Source organism: Panthera pardus, unplaced genomic scaffold, assembly GCF_024362965.1.
Source record: "Panthera pardus isolate Hobbes unplaced genomic scaffold, ASM2436296v1 HiC_scaffold_6, whole genome shotgun sequence".
Classification (NCBI taxonomy): domain Eukaryota; kingdom Metazoa; phylum Chordata; class Mammalia; order Carnivora; family Felidae; genus Panthera; species Panthera pardus.
The window spans coordinates 92,051,697-92,076,753 of NW_026526991.1; the positions used below are offsets into that span (position 1 = coordinate 92,051,697).

Genomic DNA, 25,057 nt, shown 5'->3' on the forward strand with positions numbered 1-25,057 from the left:
GCTAAAACTCCTGAGAATGCTCTTGTTCCAGTAATTCTTTTTACCTAAGAATTCCCCTAGTATAAGAACCAACATGTACAGTAATGCATATGGTAACCCAGTAAGAATCACTTTTTGTTTCAAAATATTAATCCTCCTTGTGTAAAACATAGGTAGCTACTACAGAAATATTTTCCCCGTCTGCATTTTCCAACTCTCATTTTGTTGTTGCTCCTTCCGGAAAATTACATCTCTCTACCTCAACCCCCCTGCCCTTAGTCTCAAAGAAGAAAAGACAGCTCAATTAATAATACCATGAATTTGAACTACTAAAAATGTCTTGTCATTATGAATTATGGTACATACTTACCATACTATTTCACAGCCTGAAAAAGAATGTGTTGAGCTTAATTTACTGGTAGGACAAAGCCTCAAGACAATTAATTTACTGACCACACTCAATTCTGGTTTCTTGGAAGAAACCTCTGGATGATACCAAAACTGAGAAGTAAGGATTCAGAAGTGAAGTTACTAAAAACTAGGTGGGAATTCAATCACTATGACCTACTGCCCATTAGGACATAGACAGGAGGCTCCATGGGAAGAATGGAACGGGAAACAGTGGGTGGAGACGAGACTATCCTATAAGCTGGACTGCTCCTAGGTAATTGGGCCTCAGGTTGCCTTTGGCTGTACATGGGCAAGGGCTTTGAGGGGACCGCTCCATGTCAGATTCTTCCATGAACAGGATGATCTGCTACATGGGGGATAACCAGAAAATTATCTTCCTGGTCTGATAAATTTGGTGCTAATTTAGGGCCTTGTTTCAACAACATATTTATTTATTTATATATTTTGAGAGAGAGGGAGGGGAGGGCCAGCAGGGGAGGAGAGAGAGAGAGAGAGAGAGAGAGAAATCCCAAGCAGGTTCCACGCTGTCAGCACAGAGCCCAATGCTGGGCTCAAACTCACAAACTGTGAGATCATGACCTGAGCCAAAGTCAAGAGTCAGACACTTAACCGACTAAGCCACCCAGGTGCCCCTCAACACCTTTTGAACACTTGCTAGTATACCAGCCTCTTTTCTAGGCAAAAAAAGATAGTATTGTTGAAGATGAAAAAGACTCAAGATAATTTCAGATAGTGTAAGGACTATGAATGAAAAAGCAAAATATAACTTGGATGTAAATTTAAAAAGAAAAAAAGAAAAAGAAGAAAGAAAAAAGAAAAGCAAAATAAGTGACAACAGAAGGGATACAGGACTTGAGACCTGAATCACAAGAAAGGGTTAGCCTTGCAAATATTTAGGTTAAGAGCGGACCAAGCAGCAGATATAGCAAGCCAAGCGAAAAGGCCTTGAGATAGAAACAAAACCACCATGGCCACAGCAGCGTAAGCAAAGGAAAAATGAAACGGTCACAAGAAGGCAGAAGTCTGATCATAATAAAAAATTGGTAAAGTGGGAGGCCACTATGGATTTAAATAAGGCAGTCCCTGGTCTCTTCAAATCCTAAAGTAATCACCTTTCCTGCCATGTTGAGGATGGATGGGATGAGGGCAGGGTGGGGGAGGCAGGGGCAGAGAGGCTCCACAATAGTCAAGCGAGAAATAGAGCCTGGCCTAGGAGAGTAACAGTGGAGAGAAGAGGCAAGGTACAGATTCAGAAGAGCCCACAGGACTTGCGTAGAGATTAGAAATGGGGATGGGAGAATGGGCTCCAGGACTTCTTTCGTTTAGACAAATGTTAGGTAGTGCCGGTAGAGCTGGTAATGGAAATAAGTAGCTGAGTGCTGAGAGCAACCGGTTTGGTTGAAACAGTGAGATTTGTTTTAGTTAGGTAGGTCTGTAATACTTATAAAGGTGAAGGTGCAACACTCAGGTGCTCAGGGAGGCAGGCTGGATATACAAATTTAGAAGATATCAGAAAATACTGAATGCCATATGGATGATGCTTTTTGTCCCCCTTTGGAGAGGCAGAGCTAGGAAGTACAGCCCAGACCAGAGGTCAGAAAAGGAAGATTTGGCAACTATATGAGCAGTTGGAAAAGTAGAAGGAAAACCAGGAGTGTGGTTTCATAGACAGTGGGGAAAAAAAGTGTTTCAAAAACAATGAAGTAGACAACTACTGAATCTGCTGAAGGTTTAGTAAAATGAGGACGGAAAAGTGACTAGGTTAGAACCATGACAAACACTGAAGACTTTGACAAGTGCAACTTAAATAAGATATATTCTCGAACTTTTTGCTTAAGTTAATTCTACTAGAAGATTCTACCATTACAAAGTGTGGTAGGCAGACTAATGGCCTCCAAAAGATGGCCATGCACCCCCACCCCCTGCTCCAGTCCAAAAGATGTCCATGTCCAAATTCCTGGAACCTGTAAATATGACCTTACATGGCAAAAAAGAGTTTGTAGAGGTCATTAAGGATATTGAACTGGGGAAATTATCCACAAAGGTCCAATGTAGTCACACATGTCCTTTTAAGTGAAGGACAGTGACAGGAGAGTCTGAGATTTGAAGATTACACTACTGGCATTGAAGACAGATGAAAGGATGATGACCCAAGGTCAGTGGCTTCTAGAAGCAGGAAAATGCAAGGAAACAGATGCCCCCCTGGAGTCTTCAGAAGGAATGCAACCCTGCCAACACGTGGACTTTTAGATCAGTGAGACTCATTCTGGATTTTTGACCTCCTTAACTTCAAGACAAATTTGTATTGTTTTAAGCCACAAATCTGTGGTAATTTATTACAGCATTACAGCAGCAATAGAAAATCAATACACAAAGGATACCAAACTGGTTGTTTCCACAGCCTGGTCTGTATAGTCAGTATATATGACTACAAAGAAAAACAAGGTTAGCCTTAAGAATTAAAAAGTAAAGTCTCTGAAAACATGCCTTTTCTTATTAAAAACAAAAGCAGTGGGTGCCTGGCGGGCTCAGTTGGTGGAACATGACACTCTTGATCTTGGGGTTGTAGGTTTGAGACTCACGTTAGGTATAGAGATGACTTAAAATTTTTAAAAACTCTGGGGCACCTGGGTGGCTCAGTCAGTTGAGCATCTGACTTCAGCTCAGGTCATGATCTCATGGTCCATGAGTTCAGCCCTCATCGGGTTCTGTGCTGACAGCTCAGAGCCTGGAGCCTGCTTCAGATTCTGTGTCTCCCTCTCTGCCCCTCCCTGGGTCACACTTTGTCTCTCTCAAAAATAAACATTAAAAACATTTTTCAAAATAAATTTAAAAACCTCTTTAAAAATACAGAAAAACAAAATAAAAACAAAAGTAGCTATCAAAAGCAACATTAATCTGGCAAAAGCTGACAACTAAAATGACTTACCTGAGTAACCAGTATGTAAAAACATGCTAAAAGCTTAAGAACTTGACACTTTATTCAACACGGTCAACCAGAAACCTGACCAACATGAATAGCCTAGTTACAAAAGAATTATAAGGCATGGTATGACAGAACTTCACGCCTGAAATCCTTCAACTTACAAACTTAGCTCGAAACAACTTTTATAGATTCCAAGCTATATGCCACCCGATGATGTGGAAGCATGTATCTGTGTTATTGTCTTTAGATTTTTCTAACCCCTAAGGAGAAGAAATCCCCTTGAATCATAAATTTCATGATTCCAATCTGACATCTATAAATCTCAACTTATTGAAGGTCAGTCAGACTCTTACTAGAGTCTAAGCAACCCACGGTACATTGATAATATTGCTGCAGCTGAGCGGAGAAGCAGGCGCGGAACAAGCGGTCACAAAACCACCATCCTGAGACCGTGGGGATTATCAGCGGCTCTCCCCGCGCCATGCCTCTCTTGGCCTTCAGAGGACGTCATGGCCTACAGGGCTTTCTTCTGAATACCACAAATCCCCCCAAACGTATTCTCTGGTTGGTTATTTCTTTTAAGGAAAGTTATCAAGGGTCATTCACAAGATGAATACGGAGAGAAAAAGCAATTTGGCAGTGATGTTATTCATTGGTCTAAAGTATTTTCCAAATTACTGGTTTAACAGACTCCTCATATTTAAAAAAATAAGTACAAGTCTAAATCCAGTTGACCCATTTTATTATAAGGTTGGTAACAAGGCTTTTTGAATGCCATCTGAACTTAAAGTAAAATAAAACATTGCAGGTGTACAATTATCCCACGTTTATAAAATATTTGCTATCTGTATATACACATATAGGTACACAAATGCGCATTAACGCTCAGTATATTTTAACAGATTTTGGGGGGATGGTGAGATTTTAAGTGATTTTCCTGCTTTCCGCCAATTTTGATTTACTATTTTTTTTCTTATAACTAGCATATATCATTTAAATAAGTCATTATTCTGAATTTCTTTTAAAAAGCAAGTCAAGCATTTCCATCCAAAGGAGGAAGAAGGAAGGTAAATGCAAACCCAGCAAAAAACATGGAAATTTTAAAAATTTAGTACAAATAATTGAATTTCAAATTCAGGAAACATGTTTACTACAAATTCTTTAACCACATTGTCTTTTTGATATAGTTATGATGTAGAAAAGCTTTCTGGCAACTTCCATTTATAAACTCAAATCTCCCAAGAAACAAACATTGTTTTGTTTAGAGGCATTTTATTTAGACAACTAAAACAATTAGATGTTCAGAAGCAGTGTACAATGAAAGAGAAATCAAACCAGTTACTTTATCATGAATTCCCTCTTCTTTACAACTAAAGCAAAAGGAAAAAAAAAAAGGCTTTCTGCTTTTAAGGGAAACGTCAGAAAAATAGGCCAATATATTTTTCTTCTCCATAATAACATAAACGGCTACAAGAAATCTAATTATAATAAGAGAAATTGGATGTTGGCTTGCACATACTCATTAAAAAGACAACAGGCCATCATACCACAAGAGCCTACTTCCACCTGCCTTCATGTGAGACTCTTGCGTTTTCATGTACAGGTAACAAACACCAAGTTAGTTCCAGCACTGGAGCTAAGTCATATTCCCCATAATTTACTGCTCATGTTTGCCTTAAGCAGAGAGTAACTCCGGGAGGCTGATGCTTTTCTCTGCTTGCTTGTTTTAGTCCATAAGTTGTACATTATCTGCAGCATATGCCCAACGCTCAGGCCTTAACTTCAGGAGTTGAACTATAGATGGAATCTGAGTTCTCTGAAGCAATTTCTTCTGCAATGAAAAAAATAACAATGAAAAACACCCCACATTAGTCAACTTAATAAAGAAAATTTCTGTCTAAATTTCTGTGTTAACCACATTTCTGTGTAATAAAGGAATGAAAATTTTTTTGGTAAGTGTGCTGGTGACGCGAGGCAAAAGAGAACAAGGGCACAAACCATTAATGACTAGACTCATGTCACTGAAAATGCAATGAAGAAAGAGTTCATGTATTTCACCCATTACACTCTTACACTGTAACTTAACTTCCCAGGGGACCCTCTGCTGGGCTACACTTTCAGTGACTCCAACTATTGAGTAAACACTGAATTAAAGTCTTATCTTTGGAAGACCTGGCCGCCTCCTTTATTCATTCAAAATCAAACAATACTTTATGATCAGTATACCTTCCAATCTGTAATTCTACATTTGGGAAGTAGTATGTCCTTAATAAATGTTACAAAACAATTACAACTGCAACAGCTTGTATTTTTATTTTAGCAACTGCCTCATAAGTTAGACTCCACTATAAGAGTAACTACCTCGAATCCACACTACATCTCCATGCCTACCACTATGCTATAGATACTTAAATATTTGTTTTATGAACATGTGTATAAAATTACATACATATAATAAACTTTCCATTACTTAAGTATGTCCATATTTAGTAAGTGTCCTTTGTCAATCAATAAAACTCATCTAACCCTTTAATTTACATCCCCCAGGACTCAACGAAAGTTCATTCATCAGTATTTACCTAGCTCCTCTTCTGTTGTCTCTGGAAAACTGATCTTTGGCTTTGCCAGCTCACCACTATCTTCTTCTATGGAAAGAAAAGCACTTCATGATTATGTGAATAACTTCCAATAACTTCCAATATTTAAAGAAGAGTACGCATTATTCTAAGCAACGAGCTACAACATAGGAACCTCTTTCTTAATAATTAAAATTCTAAAATATTATGTGTCTCCTCAAAGTTCGCTTTTAAATTCATACTACAACTATTTTGGGATCAATAACTAAGTATTTTTATTAAAAACATGTCTACCTTATTAATAAGAATCTGTGAGTAATACCATTCAGAGATTAAATACATTTACTTATAAATTCTTTATACTGCCCTCTAGCAAAATTTGAATTAGGTCCATTCCATTCACCAAATGATCAAGTATAAAAACAAACAAAAGAACAAAAAACACAACAAAAAACTTTAACCAAACAAAATAACACAGTAGCCAATTTATAATCATGGGCTTCTCTGCTTCAACCATATTATAGAATTTAAAATCTATAGGCGACAGAAACATAGAAATAAAACTAGTGATGAAAAATGACACAAAATTATGAAGTTTAACTTGATAACTTTGTGGGCTTTTTAAAGTACAGGGCTTCAACTTCCAACCCCTAGATTAAGATTCACATGCTCCACCAAGTGAGCCAGCCGGGGGCCCCATAAACTTGATAACTTTGAATACAAATTCTTACCAGGAAGCACACATTTCCAAAGGCCGTATGTTTTTCCTACCACAGTCTGCCATAGTCTCAATGTTCCATCTTCAGAACCACTGGCATAAAGTTCTCCATCAGGACTAAATCTCACACAGTGAATAGGACCAAAGTGTCCTTTGTAGGATTCTGAAAAAGAGGAGAAGGGCTATTAGATAATTTAAGACTTAAATAGTGGCTAAGTATTGATACACTAAAGAAAATACTGTCTTTTATTATTGGGAAGATGCAAAATTCTCAAGTCCAAATTCAAAGAGCTAAACCTCACTAAAAAAAATGAAGTGATTCTGGTTCGCCTGGTTGACTCAGTTGGTTAAACGTCCAACGTCAGCTCAAGTCATGATCTCATGGTTCATAAGTCTGAGCTCTGTACTGACAGCTTGGAGCCTGGGGCCTGTTTCAGATTCTGTGTCTCCCCCTCTCTCTGCCCCTTCCCTGATCATGCTCTGTCTCTGTCTCTCTCTCTCTCAAAAATAAATAAACATAATAAAAAAAAAATGAAGGGCACCTGGGTGGCTCAGTCAGTTAAGCATCTGACTTCAGCTCAGGTCATGATCTCACAGTTTGTGAGTTCGAGCCCCACGTCAGGCTCTGTGCTGACAGAGCAGAGCCTGGAGTCTGCTTCAGATTCTGTGTCTCCCTCCCTCTCTGACCCTTCCCCACTTCCACTCTCTCTCTCTCCCTCTAAAATAAATTAAAAAAAAACATTTTTCAAAAATCAAAGTGATTCTTCTCACAAAGTGGTACATAATGTCTACCATTTCTCAATAAAATTACCCTCTTAGAATTTTAGCGCACATTATGGTTTCGTATTATCCCTCAAAAAAAAAAAAAAAAAAAAAAAAGAGGCTTCATGTCCCAATAAGGACGAAGGAAGGGAGTAAATTCTACAGAAAACAGGTCTAAAGTCTCAGTTCAATCCCAATTTCCACATCCTAAACTCACTGCCTATTTACCAGGAAACCAATTCCTATTATGACTACGGAGAGCCACCAGATGGAGCTCTTTTATACACGTTGCCTCTTAATTTCCTACCAGACTATCTGGATTCTACTATTCATTCTGTCACATGGAACATTAAGATACAAGCTCAATGCTGATCCTTAAATATTTTAATCTGTGGAATTTAATGAGAAAATGTACAGATCAGTAGTGGTGCTGTTCTGTTTAAAGCATATCCTTGTTTATGAACTTTTCTCATCTACTTTCTAAATGCTAATCATCTTATTAGTTTTCAAAGTCTTTATCAGACCAATGCTCCTGTTCTGTCTCCATCCATTCAACTCAAGGACCCTCATCTTCCCCCATCTCTGTCCAACCAGAGAATATCATGAGAGTATTATCACAAGAGAAAAGTTTTCATGAGAGTAGAAAGAATATGAGAGGTTTGTAATGAGAATAGCTGGATCAAAGGTCCAGAGTTCACTAACTGTAACCTCAGATCTCAGGCAAATAATTTACTTCTTTTTCAAAAAGAATAAAATACACGGCCAAAACATTCTGAAACCTTGGAAACTGACATTAAATAAAGATAATGAAAAAAAGAATCTTAATTGGGGCATCTGGCTGGCTCGGTAGAGCACCTGACTCACGATCTTGGGGTCATAAATTCAAGCCCCCACTTTGAGTGTAGAGATTACTTTAAGAATAAAAGAATCTCTTATTTAAAAGTCATTTATACTCAAATAATAAAGAGTGAACCATAAGCAATTATATGGTCCCTTCACCAAACTTCCACTTATCCAACCCAAATCCATTAGCTTCCCCAAAGAAACAAAACATAAAGTTGTCTTTTGCTCTCGTGTATAATTCTAACAAGCTTAATATCATTGGGTGGTAAAGCAGGAGAGTTAGAAGAAATAAAGTAGCAGCTTATGGAAAAAGGGATTATAAAAACTGAACACACTAGCTCAAAAAGCAAAAACTATTTTGGGAAGGCTAAAAGTAGATACTGAGAGCAATGATTATGAAATACCTACATAAATGTAAACCTAGATCACTTCTCGGCCTTTTGGCTAAGATCAAGTGTAGTATCTGTTCTTATCAGTTTAATAAATGTAAACCTAGATAAATGATTACTAAACCTAGATAAATGTAAAGTTAGGATGTATGTCAACTTCAAATTAACTTTACATGTCCCTCCCCCTCCTTTACTAAGGACTATTATTATGAAAATGGAAGCAAAAGTCAGACTCCAAAAAAACCCCAAAATCTCCTCCAATTCAGATCCCAAAGGTATCCCTATAATAGGTCACAGCTGTTTCCCCCCCCCCCCCCCCCACACACACTATTCTCTACAAACCTTAGAGATTCTTACGCTGGCAAAACAGAGGAGCCAGATAGACGGGCTACATACTAGCACTATATTTCACAAAGAACAAACACCCTTACAGCTGCTTAACGGAATTTTGATATAAGACTGCCTTGTTGTATCCTCAGATAAATATACTGCACTACTGTATAGAATATCAGAATACAATGAACTTAGGTTAAAAGGAAAAGGTAAAATTTAGAGTTCAGTATACTTTGTTTGTAGTTCTACAAATACTTCTACCAAAAATGGAAAAAAGTCCTTTATTTTTTTGCTTGGAAATAGCAAGCTTTAGTTAGCCATAAAATTTGCTAACTGAGGTGTTAACTACTAAAACCTAGCATTTGACAAATGTAAACACATCATTTTAAGGGAAGAAAAAAAGGACAACTCACCTAATTCTTCTCCACTATTATAATCATACTTATAAAGTTTAAAGTCTTCACCACCTGCAACAAGAAATTCTTTCTCAGGATGAAGAGATGCAGAATTGATGGTTGCAGGAGCTTCAAAGGATTTAATTGGGTCCAAACTGGAAAATAATTTAAATAATATTTATAAACGTTGAATACTGCATAATAATACCAAAAAATAATTCAGTTTCTTTTAAACTGTTCCTAATTTCTGAAACACAAGGAATAATTACATCTTCATTTAGTCAAACATAAATAGAGATGTTAAAAAAAAAACAACAAACCTCTAAATAATATTAGCAAAAAAAGTTCAGAAAGATACTATGCCCAAGCGGAGCTCATACCAGAAATACAAGGCACTTTGGGCAGCGAATGCCTTCTTGGAAATGACTGTTAGCTAATTAAAACAGCATGGCTAATCTATTTGGATTTTTACACTGAACAAAATGTAATTCTGTATTGTTTGATTTTTCCATGATAACCATGCATTATCTTTGTAAACAGAAAAAGGTTTTACAGTAAGTAACATAATGGATTATTTGTACATTATTCTCAATTGCTGAAAATGTATGAGCTTCTGCAACAACAAAAAACCTTCAGTGCCATAAAAATATAAAACTGCTAAAGATGGCTCAGTTTTTAATATCAAGCTTTAAAAGAATAACCAAATTTAAAACTACAGCTATATAATAAAAATCAATGCACAACAACAGCTTCACCTGAGTATCAATGAGTTTGGACATCGGCTCTTTTCCAGTCTAATCCTAAAAGTCCTGAAAGGCTCCAACATAAAACATCAAGAGCATTCCTGCTCCGAAATGCCACCACCCTATTCCCATCATCACACACTACATACAGAAATTCAAGTTAGTCATGACTGGTGCAGGATCACTGAAGAGCAACCTTCTGCCTTGAATGGTAGAACGTTCAGTAGGCCAGCAAACCTCTGCCACTGAAACAGGATCTGAGGTGCTGATCTAAGCAGGGCTATGTGCTGCCTAAATCCACAAGGGACCAATGAACACAGTCATACAAATTAATGGCTCCGGGCAATTGTATTCTATTACTACCACTTCACTGTGGGTGCATGAACTCCTTTACATTCTTAACTGCTTTTCTCCGTTTTTACTACCTCCTCTTTCCTTTTGCCCTCCAGTAAAGCTCAACTGTGCAAGTGGCCCTTCTGACAAAAGGTAAAAGACTGCTGGTTGGAGCATAATGTGGTATAATCTTTACAGAAATCATGTATGCAAAGAACTTTATTTATTTATTTACTTACTTATCAAAGTTTTTATTTATTTATTTTGGGAAAGAGAACAAGCAGGTAGGAGCAAAGACAGAGAAAGAGAAAGAGAATCCCAAGCAGGTTTTGTGCTGTCAGTACAGAGCCCAAATATGGGGCTTGAACTCAAACCAAGAGATTAGGACCTGAGCTGAAATTGAGTTGGACACTTAACTGACTGAGCCACCCAGCCGCCCCTACAAAGAACTTTCCTACCCTTTGAACTGCTAATTCATATAAGGAAATACTCAGGTTTCTCTTACAAGGAAATATCAGAGATGTACCATAAATCACTGCAGCGTTAAAACAGGGAAACTGACAAATGATTAACACCTATTATGTAATACACCTACCAAAAATATTTTCAAACAATTTTTAATAGCTGAGAATAATTTAAAATAAAAAATCTGAATTACACTCATAGGACCCTAGTAACTAAAGACAAATGCCCACATGAACACACACATATAATGTTATAAAAGACTAAGACAGAAAATAAAACTACCATTAACATTCTGGCATCTATAGTTGAAGAACTGTGGGTAAATTTTTTTTTCTATTTCCCAAATTTACAACAGAGGTATTAACCATATTTATGGTCACAAAAAAAAGAGGTCTGTTTTCGGAAAACATCACTAGGTCTACACAAACTTCAAAGAAAAAAAAAAAACAGTTTCTCTAAAATTTTAAAGGGAAAATTAATAAGAGAATCAAGATCACAGTGGTTTTATACAGTAATGAATGTTAATTATAGCACCAGTCTAGCAATCCTTTTAAGAAAATTATCATTTAAAAGTTGTTAAGTTTTACCAATGTCCTAAATATCTGGAAATTAATATGATTAATTCATCAATATTCCAAATTCTTAAAAAACATATTGTTAATGGAATGGAAATATTTCCTCCTATATTATGTAGTATAGGCTAAGATTTGTTTTGTAAAGAGTTAAATACCTTTCACATTTGCCTTCTAATTTTTAAGTTACCAAAAAAAAAAAAAAAAAAAAAAAAGACAGAAAAGAAAAGAAAGAAAAATTAAGGTATTTCTTGGACATACCTTACTGCACTATGAAAAGCAATAGATCGTCCATAAGTTATTACCAAGATCTCTCCCTCAGGAATATATTCCATACTGCTAACAGACATATTAAAATTTAGAGACTTCACTTCTGTCATAGTAGCATGATCCCAAAGGCTGCAAAAAAGGAAGAGGAAAACAGTGGTATTTACTCATTTAAGAGAAGTGCGTAATTCCCAATTATACCTACAGATTAATCAATGAGAGAATAATCACAATTGTGGTACAACAACCTTCATTCCAATTCACAAATTATAGATGATACAGAGAATGTTTGGGTTCCTATACAATGATAAATTACTTGGTATCTGGTTGGTGAGGTCAACTTTAACACTTACACATACCTCCCAAGCAATTTAGCAAAATTACACTGTTAAGACATATAAATCTTAATTTTGCCATTCTAGTGTCACTCTAAATAATGGTTCTTATACTCTGTATTTGTGAATATGATGACAGCTATTATATATTACTACGGGAGAAAACAATCAGCACAAAGAATTGTGTATAGAATTTCAGGACTTTCATGGACTCCCTACACCCAGCCTGTCCACTGACTCAGGTTAAGAGTACGTGCTTATAAAGATATCAGTAGTTTTAATTAAGTGTCTTGTGGATTCTGCTCTAGGTTTATAATAGTAAACAGACAGCTCCAGAAAAATGTTATCTATGTACAGCTTAAGTTTTAAATTATTAAAGAAAAATTACTTACCGGACAGTTTTATCATCAGCTGAAAGAATCTGTTTATCCTCACTGCACCATAAAGCTTTTTTAATACCAGAAGTGTGACCACTGATTTCCTTAGGTTCTTAAGATAAAACAATTTAAAATTGTTAATATTTCATTTTCTTAACTGAGCAACATTGAAACAAATATGTAAAAAGAAAAGAAAAAATAAATTTTAAGTAAGACTGCCAACTTTTCAAAGCCCAACACAATACAAAGTTACAGTTTATAAAAGAACACATTTAGTTTTTCTGCACTGGATGGAAAACTTATTCGCATAACAAAGAACCCAAGAACTATGCTGTTATTTATCCTCACTTGGGACTGAATATATCACTCCCTCCAGGCTACTTTCTGCTTTCAAAAGCATTACCATTACTGTACCACAATGAAATAAAAGAAGCTAATCCAACATCATCACTAACACTGGGACCTTCATCCAAGTCACTGTTGGTAGTAACTAACAGGAAAAAAGAGGGAAATAGAGGCTGACAGAAGAAAAGGAGAATAAAAAGCAATGTGGCAATTCCCAAGAATATTTTTTTTTAACTTTATTTATTTTGAGAGAGAGGGAGAGAGAGAATCCCAAGCAGGCTCCACACTGTCAGTGCAGAGCCTGATGCAAGAGTTTGAACTCAGGAACCATGAGATCATGACCTGAGCCACCCATGTGCCCCTCCCAAGAATATTTCTACGCTGAGAGCAAAGCACCCAAAAAATAGGAACCTGTCTCCATTGGGAGACTTTCCCTTCAAAAGATTAAAAAACAACAACAAAACTACTCAGTGTTATCTTTGGACAAAAACATGCTGGAGGCAAAGCTAGTCAACACTACTTTGATTTGGGGCAAGTTACTTAATCTGTCGAAGTAAAGGTTACTTAACCCTTTCATTTCTTCATCTGTATGATGGGATAACGACAGTTACTGTACCTCATAATTTGAGTATAAGGACCAAATGAGAATATTCATCTGAAGCTTCTAACCCGGTGTCTGACATACAGTAAAACTTCAGTTAATTGCTGTTATTTCTATTGCCAGTACAGTGCAAGAACCACTTTCAAAAATCAGCTTTGAGAAAGGTAAAAGATGAAAAATATCCACCAAAGGCCTGAACTACCTTGCAGAGTCAGATAGACATGCTGATTGTAAGAGGTCCAAGTACTTTGCTATGTTTTGGCTTCAAGTTATCAAAGAGAATGAAGAGAAATACTTCCAGATGCTAATGAAGAATCACCTATAAATGTAGTCTGTTTGGTCACCTTAAAAATGCTTTTAGGAAAGAGAGTATCTTGAGAATAATTATTTAATATCCAATGTAGCTTTGACTTTCACACAAACTTTGGAAGTTCACAGATTTATGAATAAATAATAAATACCCATGATACAAAATTTAAGAGACCAACTTATATAAAACAAAATCTTGTTCATCATAATTTCATAGCTTTTAAAATATATTATAATGTGGCTACAAAGCATTAAACTACTACAAAATAGACTACTACAAAATGAATATCTGTACCAGAAAAGAAAAGGTATCTTTTACAACTTCGATGCAATAGAGAATTCATTAGGGAAATGATAAATTTCACCACCAAAAACTTTACAATGTGTATACCATAAACTTATTTATTTGAGAGACAGAGAGAGAGAGAGGAAAAGAGAGAGAGCATGCATGCATGAGCAGGGGAGAGGGGTAGAGGGAGAGATAGAATCTCAAATAGGCTCCACACTCAGCATGGAGCCTGATGCAGGGCTTGATTCCACAACCCTGGGATCACGACCTGAGCCAAAATCTCAACTAACTGAGCCACCCAGACACCCCTATACCATAAACCTGAACTAATAAAATTTAAGGGGCACCTGGGTGCCTTAGTCTGTTAAGTTTCCTACTTTGATTCAGATCATGATCTCATGGTTTGCTGAGTTCCAGCCCCACAATGGGCTCTACTACACTGAGAGTGCAGAACCTACCTGGAATTCTCTCTCTCTCTCAAAATAAATTAACTTTTTTAAAAAATGTAAAAGCAAGCAACAAATTAGAATACAATAAAGAACCTTAAAACCAATAAAAAAAGATGAACACCACAACAGATAAATTGGCAAAAAGTACGAACAGGCTATTCACCAACAAATACATTAAAATGGCACTCCATAGTTATTTAATCTCATGAATAATTTTTTTCAAGTTTACATTAATACCACAGAAACATTTTTCTTCTACTGAATTGAGAAAGATACAGTTAGTTATCAGTGTTTGCTAGAACAGGGTAACTATAGATATATTTTTTACACTTCTGTAGAACACACTTTAGTAATTCCTACCAACAGTTTCCAAGTATACCTCCTTTTTGTCCCAACAATTCTATTTCTATGTAGTTATTCTACAGAAACAATTGCGGAAATATTTGCAATTAAAAGGATGTTAAGCATAACACTACTTATAAAAAGATTTTTTTAATGTTTTTATCTCATTTTTGAGAGAGAGAAACAGAGCACGAGCAGGGAAGGGGCAGAGAGAGAGGGAGACACAGAATCTGAAGCAGGCTCCAGGCTCCCAGCTTTCGGCACAGAGCCCGACGCAGGGCTCAAACTCACGGATGGTGAGATCATGACCTGAGCCAAAGTTGGATGCCCCACCAACTGAACGGCCCAGGCACCCCAAGCATAACACTACTTATGATATTTAAAATCTGTAAGTAGCCCAAACAGGTCACATAGTAAGAGATTTTTTAATCCACTTATCCATAGGATGAAAATGATACAGTCATTAAAAACAGTGGATAGAATATTTCAAAACATGAAAAAATTGTGAATTGCAATTTTTAAAATTTTTTTAAATTCAAAAAAAAATTTAAAAATCCTATTAATACATTCACATGGTTCAAAAATCTGAATATATGTACACACTAAGAACTTGCACCCTTCTTACCTTCTACAGATAACCACTCATTCTTACCAAAAAGTAGTAACAATGCTATGCATCTTTTTAAACTTAATATGATAAAAATTTAGCAAAATAAGATTTTAGGTTGTAAGAAAAAGATACAAGTACAATGTAGCAAATAAATAAATGGACATTATAAAAAAGAGATTTGCATAGAAAAAAAAAACCTGGAAGAATATGAACCAAAAACTAAAGATATTAACAATGATTAATACTGGATTATGAATTATGTTTTCATTTTTTTCTTTGTGACTATCTTTAACTTCCAAATTTGAGCACTGAACATGATTCTTTTTAATCAAGAAAACTTATTTAAATTAAAACAAAATATAATACAGGTATAAATTATGCTTACCTGCTTCAGGTTTGTTCAAATCATATATGCGTAACAGTTTATCCTGTCCCCCGGTTAATAAGTAATTACTATCCTGAAAACACACACAAGGAAAATGTTAACAGATTAGCCATTTTAACAGCTATATCTTTCTGAAACTTCTTCAACACCAACTAAAATCTAAATAAAGTTCACCGACATCAGGGGCGCCTGGGTGGCTCAGTCGGTTGAACATTTGACTTCAGCTCAGGTCACAATCTCAGAGTTCATAAATTTGAGCCCCACATCGGGCTCCGTGCTGACAGCTCAGAGCCTGGAGCGTGCTTTGGATTCTGTGTCTCCCTCTCCTCTGCCCCTCCCCTGCTCACGCTCTCTCTCAAAAATAACCTTGAAATAAATAAAGTTCGCAGGCATCACAAAGAGATGTAAAACGTACCAATTCTGAGAAGATACTGTAGAACATTTATTCTTTTCGTAATTGCCTAAATTTCGTAAAACCCTTTAAGCTCTCCAGTTCAAGTGTATTACACCACCTACCACATGAATCTTCTCCATCTGCCTTATCCTGCTCCCCTCCCCACTAACAAACACTTCTTTGGTGATCTCAACTTTATCCTCTCCCCTCTGAAAGTAGTTAGGAAACATTATTGGCACATTTTAGATATTTGTTGCTACCGACGGAGAATTCGTCCAAGAGTTCCAGGGTACCTCAGGATTAACCAAATAAATAAATAAATCTCTATAGCTTAATATGCAATTATATTATCAAATATAAGGCAATATACACCTAATATCGCCCCAAATATACAAACCAATCAAATATACAATGTCACTACATCCTATAGTAACAGCAATTTCACTCCCTAAAATAAATTCTATTTTCTGATACCTGCGTAAAATCCACAGTCTTGACAATGTGTTTATGAGCCAGCGTCATCAATTCATCTCCTGAGACAGCATCCCACACTTTGCTAAAAGTAAAAAGAGTGAAATTAGAAGAGAAATATAATGGTAATTTTGATGATTACCAAGTAAGTTAGATACATGAAATGTTATATAAATGTATTACGTATCTCTCATTATCTTTAGTATCCCTCACTGTTAAGAGTTCATTTGATTAAATAATTTAAATGATTCTAAAGAAAAATATACCTGTAGAAGCCATGTAGCGAATCTAATTTTGACAATGAAAAAGATCTACAAATTTAAGTAAATGATATCCATGAACCAACCCATCCTTACCTTTAGCCTACAGCCATAATATCCTTTTAGCAAGACTACAAAACATTTTAACCAATTTTAAGTTTCATCTTTCCAATTTGTTTCTCTAGTCACTAGTCTCACTTACGTGCAAAACAAACAAGCGAAAAACAAAAAATCCTAGAAAAAATTTGCAGAAGAATGAAAAGGCCAAATAAAATTTTATATCAAGACAGTAGAGAAGAAAATATTCTCTTCCTCAAAGCTGACTCTTAAATTCTCAAATTCTAGTCCAATTAACTTCCCCCAAAGTATCAGCCTTTGATTATATAATGCTAAAACAGGATTTTTAATCTCTCAACTGCCTGTTTCCCTGACCCACTCCAACCCAAAGTATATGTGTGGTTGTGTGTCTATACAAATATATATGTATGTATGCACACTATAAGAGGTTCCCCAGGGCGCCTGGGTGGCTCAGTTGGTTAAGCGTCCGACTTCAGCTCAGGTCACGATCTTGCGGTCCGTGGGTTCGAGCCCCGTGTCGGGCTCTGGGCTGATGGCTCAGAGCCTGGAGCCTGCTTCCGATTCTGTGTCTCCCTCTCTCTCTGCCCCTCCCCCATTCATGCTCTGTCTCTGTCTCAAAAACAAACGTTAAAAAAAAATAAAAAAAAAAAAAAGAGGTTCCCCAAATAAAAAAGCTTAGAGAAGAAAAAAACTCATTTTCTATCAGAAGTGATTATTGAAAAATAAACAAGAAAACCTTGCTTACTGGGAAAAGAACTGTTAAGAGTGAACAAACTATGCTCCAAAAAGATATTCATTTTAATGTAACTGACATTTATTTTTAAAAATAAAGGGAACCATATACAGTGGGGGGCAGAGTGGGGGGTGTGGGGGAAGCATGACCAAAGCAGCAGCATCCAGGGTGCCAATATATCTATAGTCTTTTCCATCCTATTTAGAAACACTACTAAAATTGAAGATGACCCCTTCTGACAGTGTTTTCTAATAATCACTTCTACTAACTTTGGCATATTTCCATTATTCACAGTAACAATCCTAAAAAGGGTTTATAGCCCTAAAAATAATCTAGAATAACCTAAATGTTTTCTAATGTATTTTTCAATCACCAGATGTGAAACTGTATTAACTAGCTGGCTGAGGGGCTCAAATGAAAACAGTGAAGGATCATTAAAACAATACCCTTTCATCAGCGAATCATGCAGCATTTACGTTCTGCACAACTCATGAAGTACCCGTCATCTCCCTAAACTACTGATTCACCTTACATCCCCTGTTTCGTGCATATAATATTGTTATCTGTTCAATACTTTTCTTATCCTTGGAACAGACTTACCATATGTCTCAAAAGAGGGGTTGCTTAAAGTTTAACAACAAAAAAAATTAAGTTATTTTAGGTGGAAAAAACTGCCCAGCTATCTTAACATGACCAAGTCATCAAAAAGGAGATAATTCCACCTTCAATTTATTGGCAACCTTATTCAGAGAAAAATCGATCTTTCTATTGTCTTTTACAAGCGAGAAAAGTGACCATACACTGTTTACCTATGGATTGCTGGGCCTAACTCCAGATCCATTTAATCACCCTCTGGAACAGAGCACAGTAACCTTCTCCACTTTAGGCACCCTCTCCAAATGATTTTAAGAGGAAAGTGGAGATGCTAAGAAAAGGATCATGGGAAGTAAAGCTTACATTAGCTTCATGAATTAAAAGATATAAAGAGGACAGAGTTTCAGGAAATAGTGTACTTATCACCTGACTCAATTGCCCGAATTATCTCAAGATAGCATTCCAACTGACCCACAGACCAGCTCTGCTGAATACATTTTCTCCACAAGAACAAAATACACCTCTAGATACACATGACATTAATGAATTTTATGAGAAACATAGGAAGGGTGAGTGCTTCCCAAAAATTATTTATACCAACTATGATTAATCAGGTAAGTGGGGGAAGCTATTCTTTAGCTGGATCAGGTTCCGTAACAGCAAGTCCCATGCAAATCATTAAAAGAGATTATACACAAGGCTCCTACTCCTCCAAGACAGACACTGAACAAGTAAGGGGTAAGACTCACCTACTATTTATTGAAGCATCTACTAGGCAAGAGACGCTGTGCTAAACTCCAAGGATGTAAATGGAGAAAGATCTCTCTAATCCTCCCAAAAACCATGTGGTCTTACACCCATCTTACAGATACGAAAGCCAAAGTTTTAAGAAGCAACCCATGATCAAACTGGAAATACACAGCATGGCTAGCACATGAACTCAGCCCTCACCAAAGCGAATGCTTATATCTATCTTTCCCACTCTATCATGGCACCTAAAAGCCTTAAGGGGGGGGGGGGGGGAACAAAACCAAAAGCATTTAATATTTAAATCTATTCAACCCTCTTGCACAAAACCAAATAATTTCATGGCTTTAGCCAAAGAAGTTCCAAAATTGTACATATGATTTTGGTCTAGTGGGAATGGTAGCTATCACTGCTACCTTACACATGCAACACTTACATACTCATTCAATTTTAGGCAATGTTCTAAATATTAGAAACATTTTAACTCATTTAATATTCACAACTGACACAGGAGACAAGCATTATTACTATTCTCATCTTTATAGATGACGACACTGAGAAAAAAGAGGTTAAATAAATTCCCAAGGTCACAGAACTACTAAATGCCGGAAGGAGGATTCAATTACAGAATCCGGTTCATGCTTTTAATGCTACTTGTAAACACAGACATTGAGACTTGAAATGTTAAGCACAAAAACAACACTGAATACCTATCCACAGGTATTCCTGTGGTATCACAGGAATAGGTATCACACGTCCTCAAATGTGTGATTTGGGTTATTAATGCTCTATAAGTGACCTAAATAAAGATAATTGTTCCTCTGGCAGCAAGATAAAATCCTGACTACTCTTTCCAAGACTCTAAGTATTTAAAGTGCCATATTTTTTCACACCTTTTTCGCTCTCCATTTCAGAGGCGTTATCGCATGAACAGTAATTTCTATCTAGCTCTTTATCTTCCCAAGGACTGGCATTATAATTTGGTCAAATGCACAAACGAAGGCTCTTCACAGATGTTACAGAGACAGGCATCCTTCCCAACAACTTTTTGCACAAGTCTCTTAAAGATCAGAGCAAGCCCATCAAGCAGGAGGTGACAAAACATTTTGCTCACTAATTAACACTGACAGGGCCCAGAATTGAGGTTAACAAAAATGTATCCTTTCAGAATTGCAATTCAAAAGCTTGTTTAATGCTAATGTTTGCAGTGTCTAACATCTTGTTCCACTTAAAACTTCATTGTATTTTTTTAATTTGAGAGAGAGAGACTGTGCAAGCTTGCGTGAGAGGGGGAGGGGCAGGAGGGTGCGAGGGAGGGAGGGAAGGAGAGTGAGAGAGAGGGAGAGAAGTAGAGAGAAAGAAGGGGGGGAAGAGAGAGAGAGAGCGGGAGGGAGAGAGAGAGAATCTCAAGTAGGCTCCATGCTCCCACAACCCTAAGATCATGACCTTAGCTGAAACCAAGAGCAGACACCCAACCGACTGAGCCAGCCAGGAGCCCCAAAACTTAATTATGTTTAAAATACCACTTTATTAACTATTCACTTATTACACCAGACTGGGAGCTAGTTTCAACAATGACATTTTTAATATTCTCATCCCAAATGTCTGAAGTCTACTAGAGTTGAAAACCTCAGTTTTCTACCTCTGTTATAAAATCAGTGACTTTCATTTCCAATGACAATGTTCCTACTAGACTGAGCAAAAAACTCTGGAGGAGTTGAAGTGGAAAAAAAAAAAAGCTAACCTCTTGGCAATCAGACACAAGTATTACAGAAGCAAAACCAAGATCTGTGATTAACCCATTCTTTACCGTCTACTTTAGAAAACTTCCTCAAGTTATTTATGCAACAAATATTAAGTACTGAACAAGCCAAGGGATATAAAAAATATAAGACATGACCCCTGACTTTAAGAAGCAACAACACATAAATCAATTATGTGCTATCAAAGTGCCAGAAGTTTTAATACTGGGAACAGTGTGAGCCCAAGAAGGAATGAATGGGCACTTTCACCTGATTGCACTCCAGAAGTCTTCCGTCTGAGAATCACTTTTACCAAATTAAATAAAAAAAGGTGAATGGGAAGGACATGTTACAAGTATGCACGCTCACATCTACAGTAACATTTGACCTGAAGCTGTTGACATTACAGGATTTATATAAAATCAACAGCTCCTTATTTTATCAGGATTACACACAATCACAGCAAGGCACAGCACAAAGCCTTGTAACAGTTACGCATAAAGACGTAATAGAAATCTATTCATTGAAGTACAGACAAACGTTCAGGCTGACATTTATAACTTTTGTTACTGCTCTCACCATCTCAAATTTAATCCCAGATAAGCACTATTATCTCCCTCACCTTGTTTTAAAAACTGTAATTTATTTAATTTTACATACAGTAGAATTCATTCTGTGGCATAGAAATCTACACGTTTCAACAAAGGCATAGTCACATATCTACTACTACAATCTGTCTTTTTTTTTTTTTTTTTAACGTTTATTTATTTTTGAGACAGAGAGAGACAGAGCATGAGTGGGGATGGGGCAGAGAGAGAGGGAGACACAGAATCTGAAACAGGCTCCAGGCTCTGAGTGGTCAGCACAGAGCCCGACGCGGGGCTTGAACTCACAGACCGTGAGATCATGACCTGAGCCGAAGTCGGACGCTTAACCGACCAAGCCACCCAGGCGCCTCTGTCTTTATTTTTTATAAATACTCCTAACATAGAATTACGAGAGAGAAAGGAAGGAAGGAAGGAGACTACTTTTACTCTCCAGAGTTGAGTGTAACAAAGTCTACTACCATACAATTGCTCTTGACATTGCCTTCATCAGTTTACACATTTAAGTGTCTGTTAAGTCATAAACACAATCAGAAACTAGAATACCAAGACTATATAAAAAAATGAAAGTGCCCAGAAGGGGAAAGTGGGTCTTTACAAGTCACTCTAACATATGCAAAGGCCAAAAACCAAAATAGGTAAGATGTATTTTGGCGACAGTAAGTTTAGTGTAACTAAACCACAAGGCATATGGTATGCAGTGCCAGAGATGTCGATAAACCAAGATGAGGCCAAAGTGTAAACTGGCAACAACTGAAATTTAACGTTTAGGCCAGTGGTTCTAAGGCTGGACATCAGAACCACTTAGCAGAACTTCAAGGAAAAAAAACCAAAAAACTGATGCTGGGGGATGTGGGGGCCCCACCTCCAGATCAATTAAATCAGAATTTCGCAGACACATACATCTGAATAATTTAAAGTTCTCTTGGGTACATGCAAGGTCAGGAACCACGGAAACTGCAGAGGGAAGAAGGAAGATCATTAGAGAAGTGACATGATGAAATCTGTTTTTTAGGAAGATTATGGAAGATAAAAAGAAAGGAAAGCTACTAGTGGTAGGGACATAAAAACATCATAGCCAGGAGATATGCTGCTATAGAATTAACAATGATGAGGGGCGCCTGGGTGGCTCAGTCGGTTAAGCGGCCGACTTCGGCTCAGGTCACGATCTCCCGGTCGGTGAGTTTGAGCCCCGCGTCAGGCTCTGTGCTGACAGCTCAGAGCCTGGAGCCTGTTTCAGATTCTGTGTCTCCCTCTCTCTGACCCTCCCCCGTTCATGCTCTGTCTCTGTCTCAAAAATAAATAAACATTAAAAAAAATTAAAAAAAAAAAACGATAATGTGGACGTAAGGAAGAAATCAAGAGTAATTTAAATTTCAACCTTAAAAAACTTAGAAAATAAAAAGCAATGGAGTTTGGAAGTTTTAAATATGTGTAAAGCCAGTTAACAAAAACAGAGAATGAGATGGGGCTAAAAATCCAGGTCATCAGCACTAGGGAGCCACAGAAGTGTGCAATATCACTCAGAAAGCACATGTAGTGCAGCATTTGTAAGCACGACCCTCCCAAGATTCGTTATCTAAAGTGCCTGTTAACAATGCAGGTTCCTGGGTCCTAATCCAGACATAGACAATAAGTCATTTAAAGTCTCTGAAAATTGGTGAGAACCACTGAAGAGAAAGAGGCAGAAAGGACTAGAGGTTTAGTGAGATCAAACATCATGTGCTCTATCTGGTAGGCACTGAGTCAGAATTTTATGAATAACTGAAGTTGAAGTTTTGAGTACTTCCATTAACACAATCCACGGAGATCTCCAAAACTGGCTGTTTCGGCTATACTTACGCAGTGAAATCCGCAGCTGCTGTAGCTGCTTTGGTGGCATCCTTATTCAATGTTGCACCCCAAACAGCACCCTTATGACCCAAAAATGTTCCAATCCAGTCTCCTGTATCTCCCTGACGTAGCATAGGCTTCCCATCTAAAACACATTTAAAAAAGCATGTTATTTCGAAGTTCAGATTACTTAAAATCTAAGACTCGAACATAAAGTGATTGTGTTAAATCACAAAGTGGAACACTGCTTTTATTGTTTAACTATTCTCATTCACTGAGGTCACTATGAAACGTCCAGAACTAAATTAACTGAAGAGCTGAGCCAGACATGCTCACTGAAGCGTCTGTAATTCGGTAGGAAGAATACTGATCTATGTCAAAATAATGTAGATTTCAGTCTTATTTTGGACAAACGTCTTAACCTAAATCTCAGTTTCCAATTGAAGAACGGGACTACTACCACAAAGGAATGTCCAATGAAATAATAACAGGAATGACAAGTCTCTGTAAAATAACGAAAGGTATTACTTAGCCTGGCCTAGTTTCTTCATGCCCCAAATCCTTGAAAGATTATTTACAGTATTTGATGGCCGGGGCGCCTACGCAAGCGTACAGTCCGGATGCTCCAGAAATAGCAATAAAAGTAAAATGAGAGGCCTAGACGGGGGGAGGGCAATACTTGGCCTCACCAGAGGATCAGAAAAGCCTCTCTTGGCTCCAACTACGAATCCCTATTTTCCCCATCAGACCATGTTGGCCTCAATCTCAAAGGCTGAGATCTCCCTTCGGCACTGGGGAATACCTTTGGAGCCAGTCCTACCCGTCAGGGATCTGGATCCAGGGGCCCTGCTCACCTTTGCAAGCGCTGATTAAGAAATAGCCATAGGGCGTGATGCCACTGAAGGCCAAATCAACCACAGGCCGCGTGTGGCCCGAGCAGGTGAGCGGAGTCTGCCTCATTGCCATGGCGGCGGCGAACCGAGCGATCCGGCTGCGGAGCCGAGGGTCGTCTGCTCTTTTCTTTCCTCTGCCGCAGAGCCTCTGGCTCAAGGCCCCCGCCCTGACACTGGGGACTGGGGATGGGCCGAGAAACAGGAAAAAGAGGCCAATCGGGCAGCAGCGAGGTCAGGAAAGGGTTTGGGGATGGGCCAGGGTGTCTGCGACGGGCGACCGACAGCGGCCAGGGAGGGAAAGGGAGGGAGGGAGGAAAGTAGGGGAGGGGGAAAACCGGAGAACCCGCGGCCAAGACCCGCACGGTCCACACCGGTACCGGCAGGAAGTGACGATACCAATGACGTCAAGCGTCCGTCGGAAGTGACGATCTAGCAAGAAGGCAAGTTTGCCCGGTGGAAGAGCTAATAGGACAGCAGTGCGCAGGCGCTAGATCAGCACACGTTGGGCACATGACCCTGGTCCCGCACCGGCCACGTACGGCTCCTAGAGAAGCTCTAGACTTTGTCTTGGAGTCTCCAGTTCCCAGCTTTGACCAGCCGAAACCGGTCTCGTCCCTGGGCGGAGTTTGCTGAGTGCGAAAGCTGTGACTGCCCTTCTCGGAGCCTGGACCTGGCGGCCCTTGTGGATTATGCGCCAAGCAATCCAACTGGCTGGACCGTGCTTGTTATCTGAACAGAAAAACAGAGTTGTTCCCAGCAGCGCCCCAAACCAGCAAACTTCGTCTAGGAACTTTTTTTTTTTTTTTTTTTTTTTTTTTTTTTTCAGTTCTTACTAAACAACTACATAGGCAGCTCCTCTGGGATTGTCTACAAGTAAGGCCCTTAAGAAACGTGGTTTCTCCAGGCACTCATAAAAATTCCAGTAGTGTTAGCGATTTAGATATGAGTGTTAG

At 37.9% G+C, this 25,057-nt stretch overlaps 1 protein-coding gene and 1 pseudogene across 2 annotated transcripts; one reads left to right on the forward strand and one right to left on the reverse strand.

The window, feature by feature from the left end:
* Window positions 1-4,041: 4,041 nt before the first annotated feature.
* STRAP (serine/threonine kinase receptor associated protein) lies at window positions 4,042-24,508 on the reverse strand. Of its 2 annotated transcripts, none has more exons than XM_019452086.2 (10): window positions 24,066-24,508; window positions 23,221-23,356; window positions 16,623-16,704; window positions 15,755-15,827; window positions 12,440-12,536; window positions 11,707-11,844; window positions 9,351-9,487; window positions 6,624-6,773; window positions 5,896-5,958; window positions 4,042-5,147 (listed from the first exon to the last, which is right to left on the reverse strand). In XM_019452086.2, the coding sequence occupies exons 1-10, from the start codon at window positions 24,175-24,177 to the stop codon at window positions 5,086-5,088; spliced, it is 1,050 nt and encodes a 349-aa protein (XP_019307631.1). In that variant the 5' UTR covers window positions 24,178-24,508; the 3' UTR covers window positions 4,042-5,085. The 2 variants fall into 2 exon arrangements, with proteins under 2 accessions (XP_019307631.1, XP_019307630.1); XM_019452085.2 differs by having other exon boundaries at window positions 5,896-5,961.
* Window positions 8,640-8,812, forward strand: LOC128775224 (U2 spliceosomal RNA; annotated as a pseudogene).
* Window positions 24,509-25,057: the final 549 nt, after the last annotated feature.

Coding starts and splice junctions, on each gene's coding strand:
- STRAP (XM_019452085.2), bottom strand. CDS start 24,177: ATGGCAATGAGGCAGACTCCGCTCACCTGCTCGGGCCACACGCGGCCT. Junction 23,357..24,065: donor CTTAATCAGCGCTTGCAAAG/GTGAGCAGGGCC, acceptor AATGTGTTTTAG/ATGGGAAGCCTATGCTACGT. Junction 11,845..12,439: donor GCTGATGATAAAACTGTCCG/GTAAGTAATTTT, acceptor CCTTTTTTGCAG/CCTTTGGGATCATGCTACTA.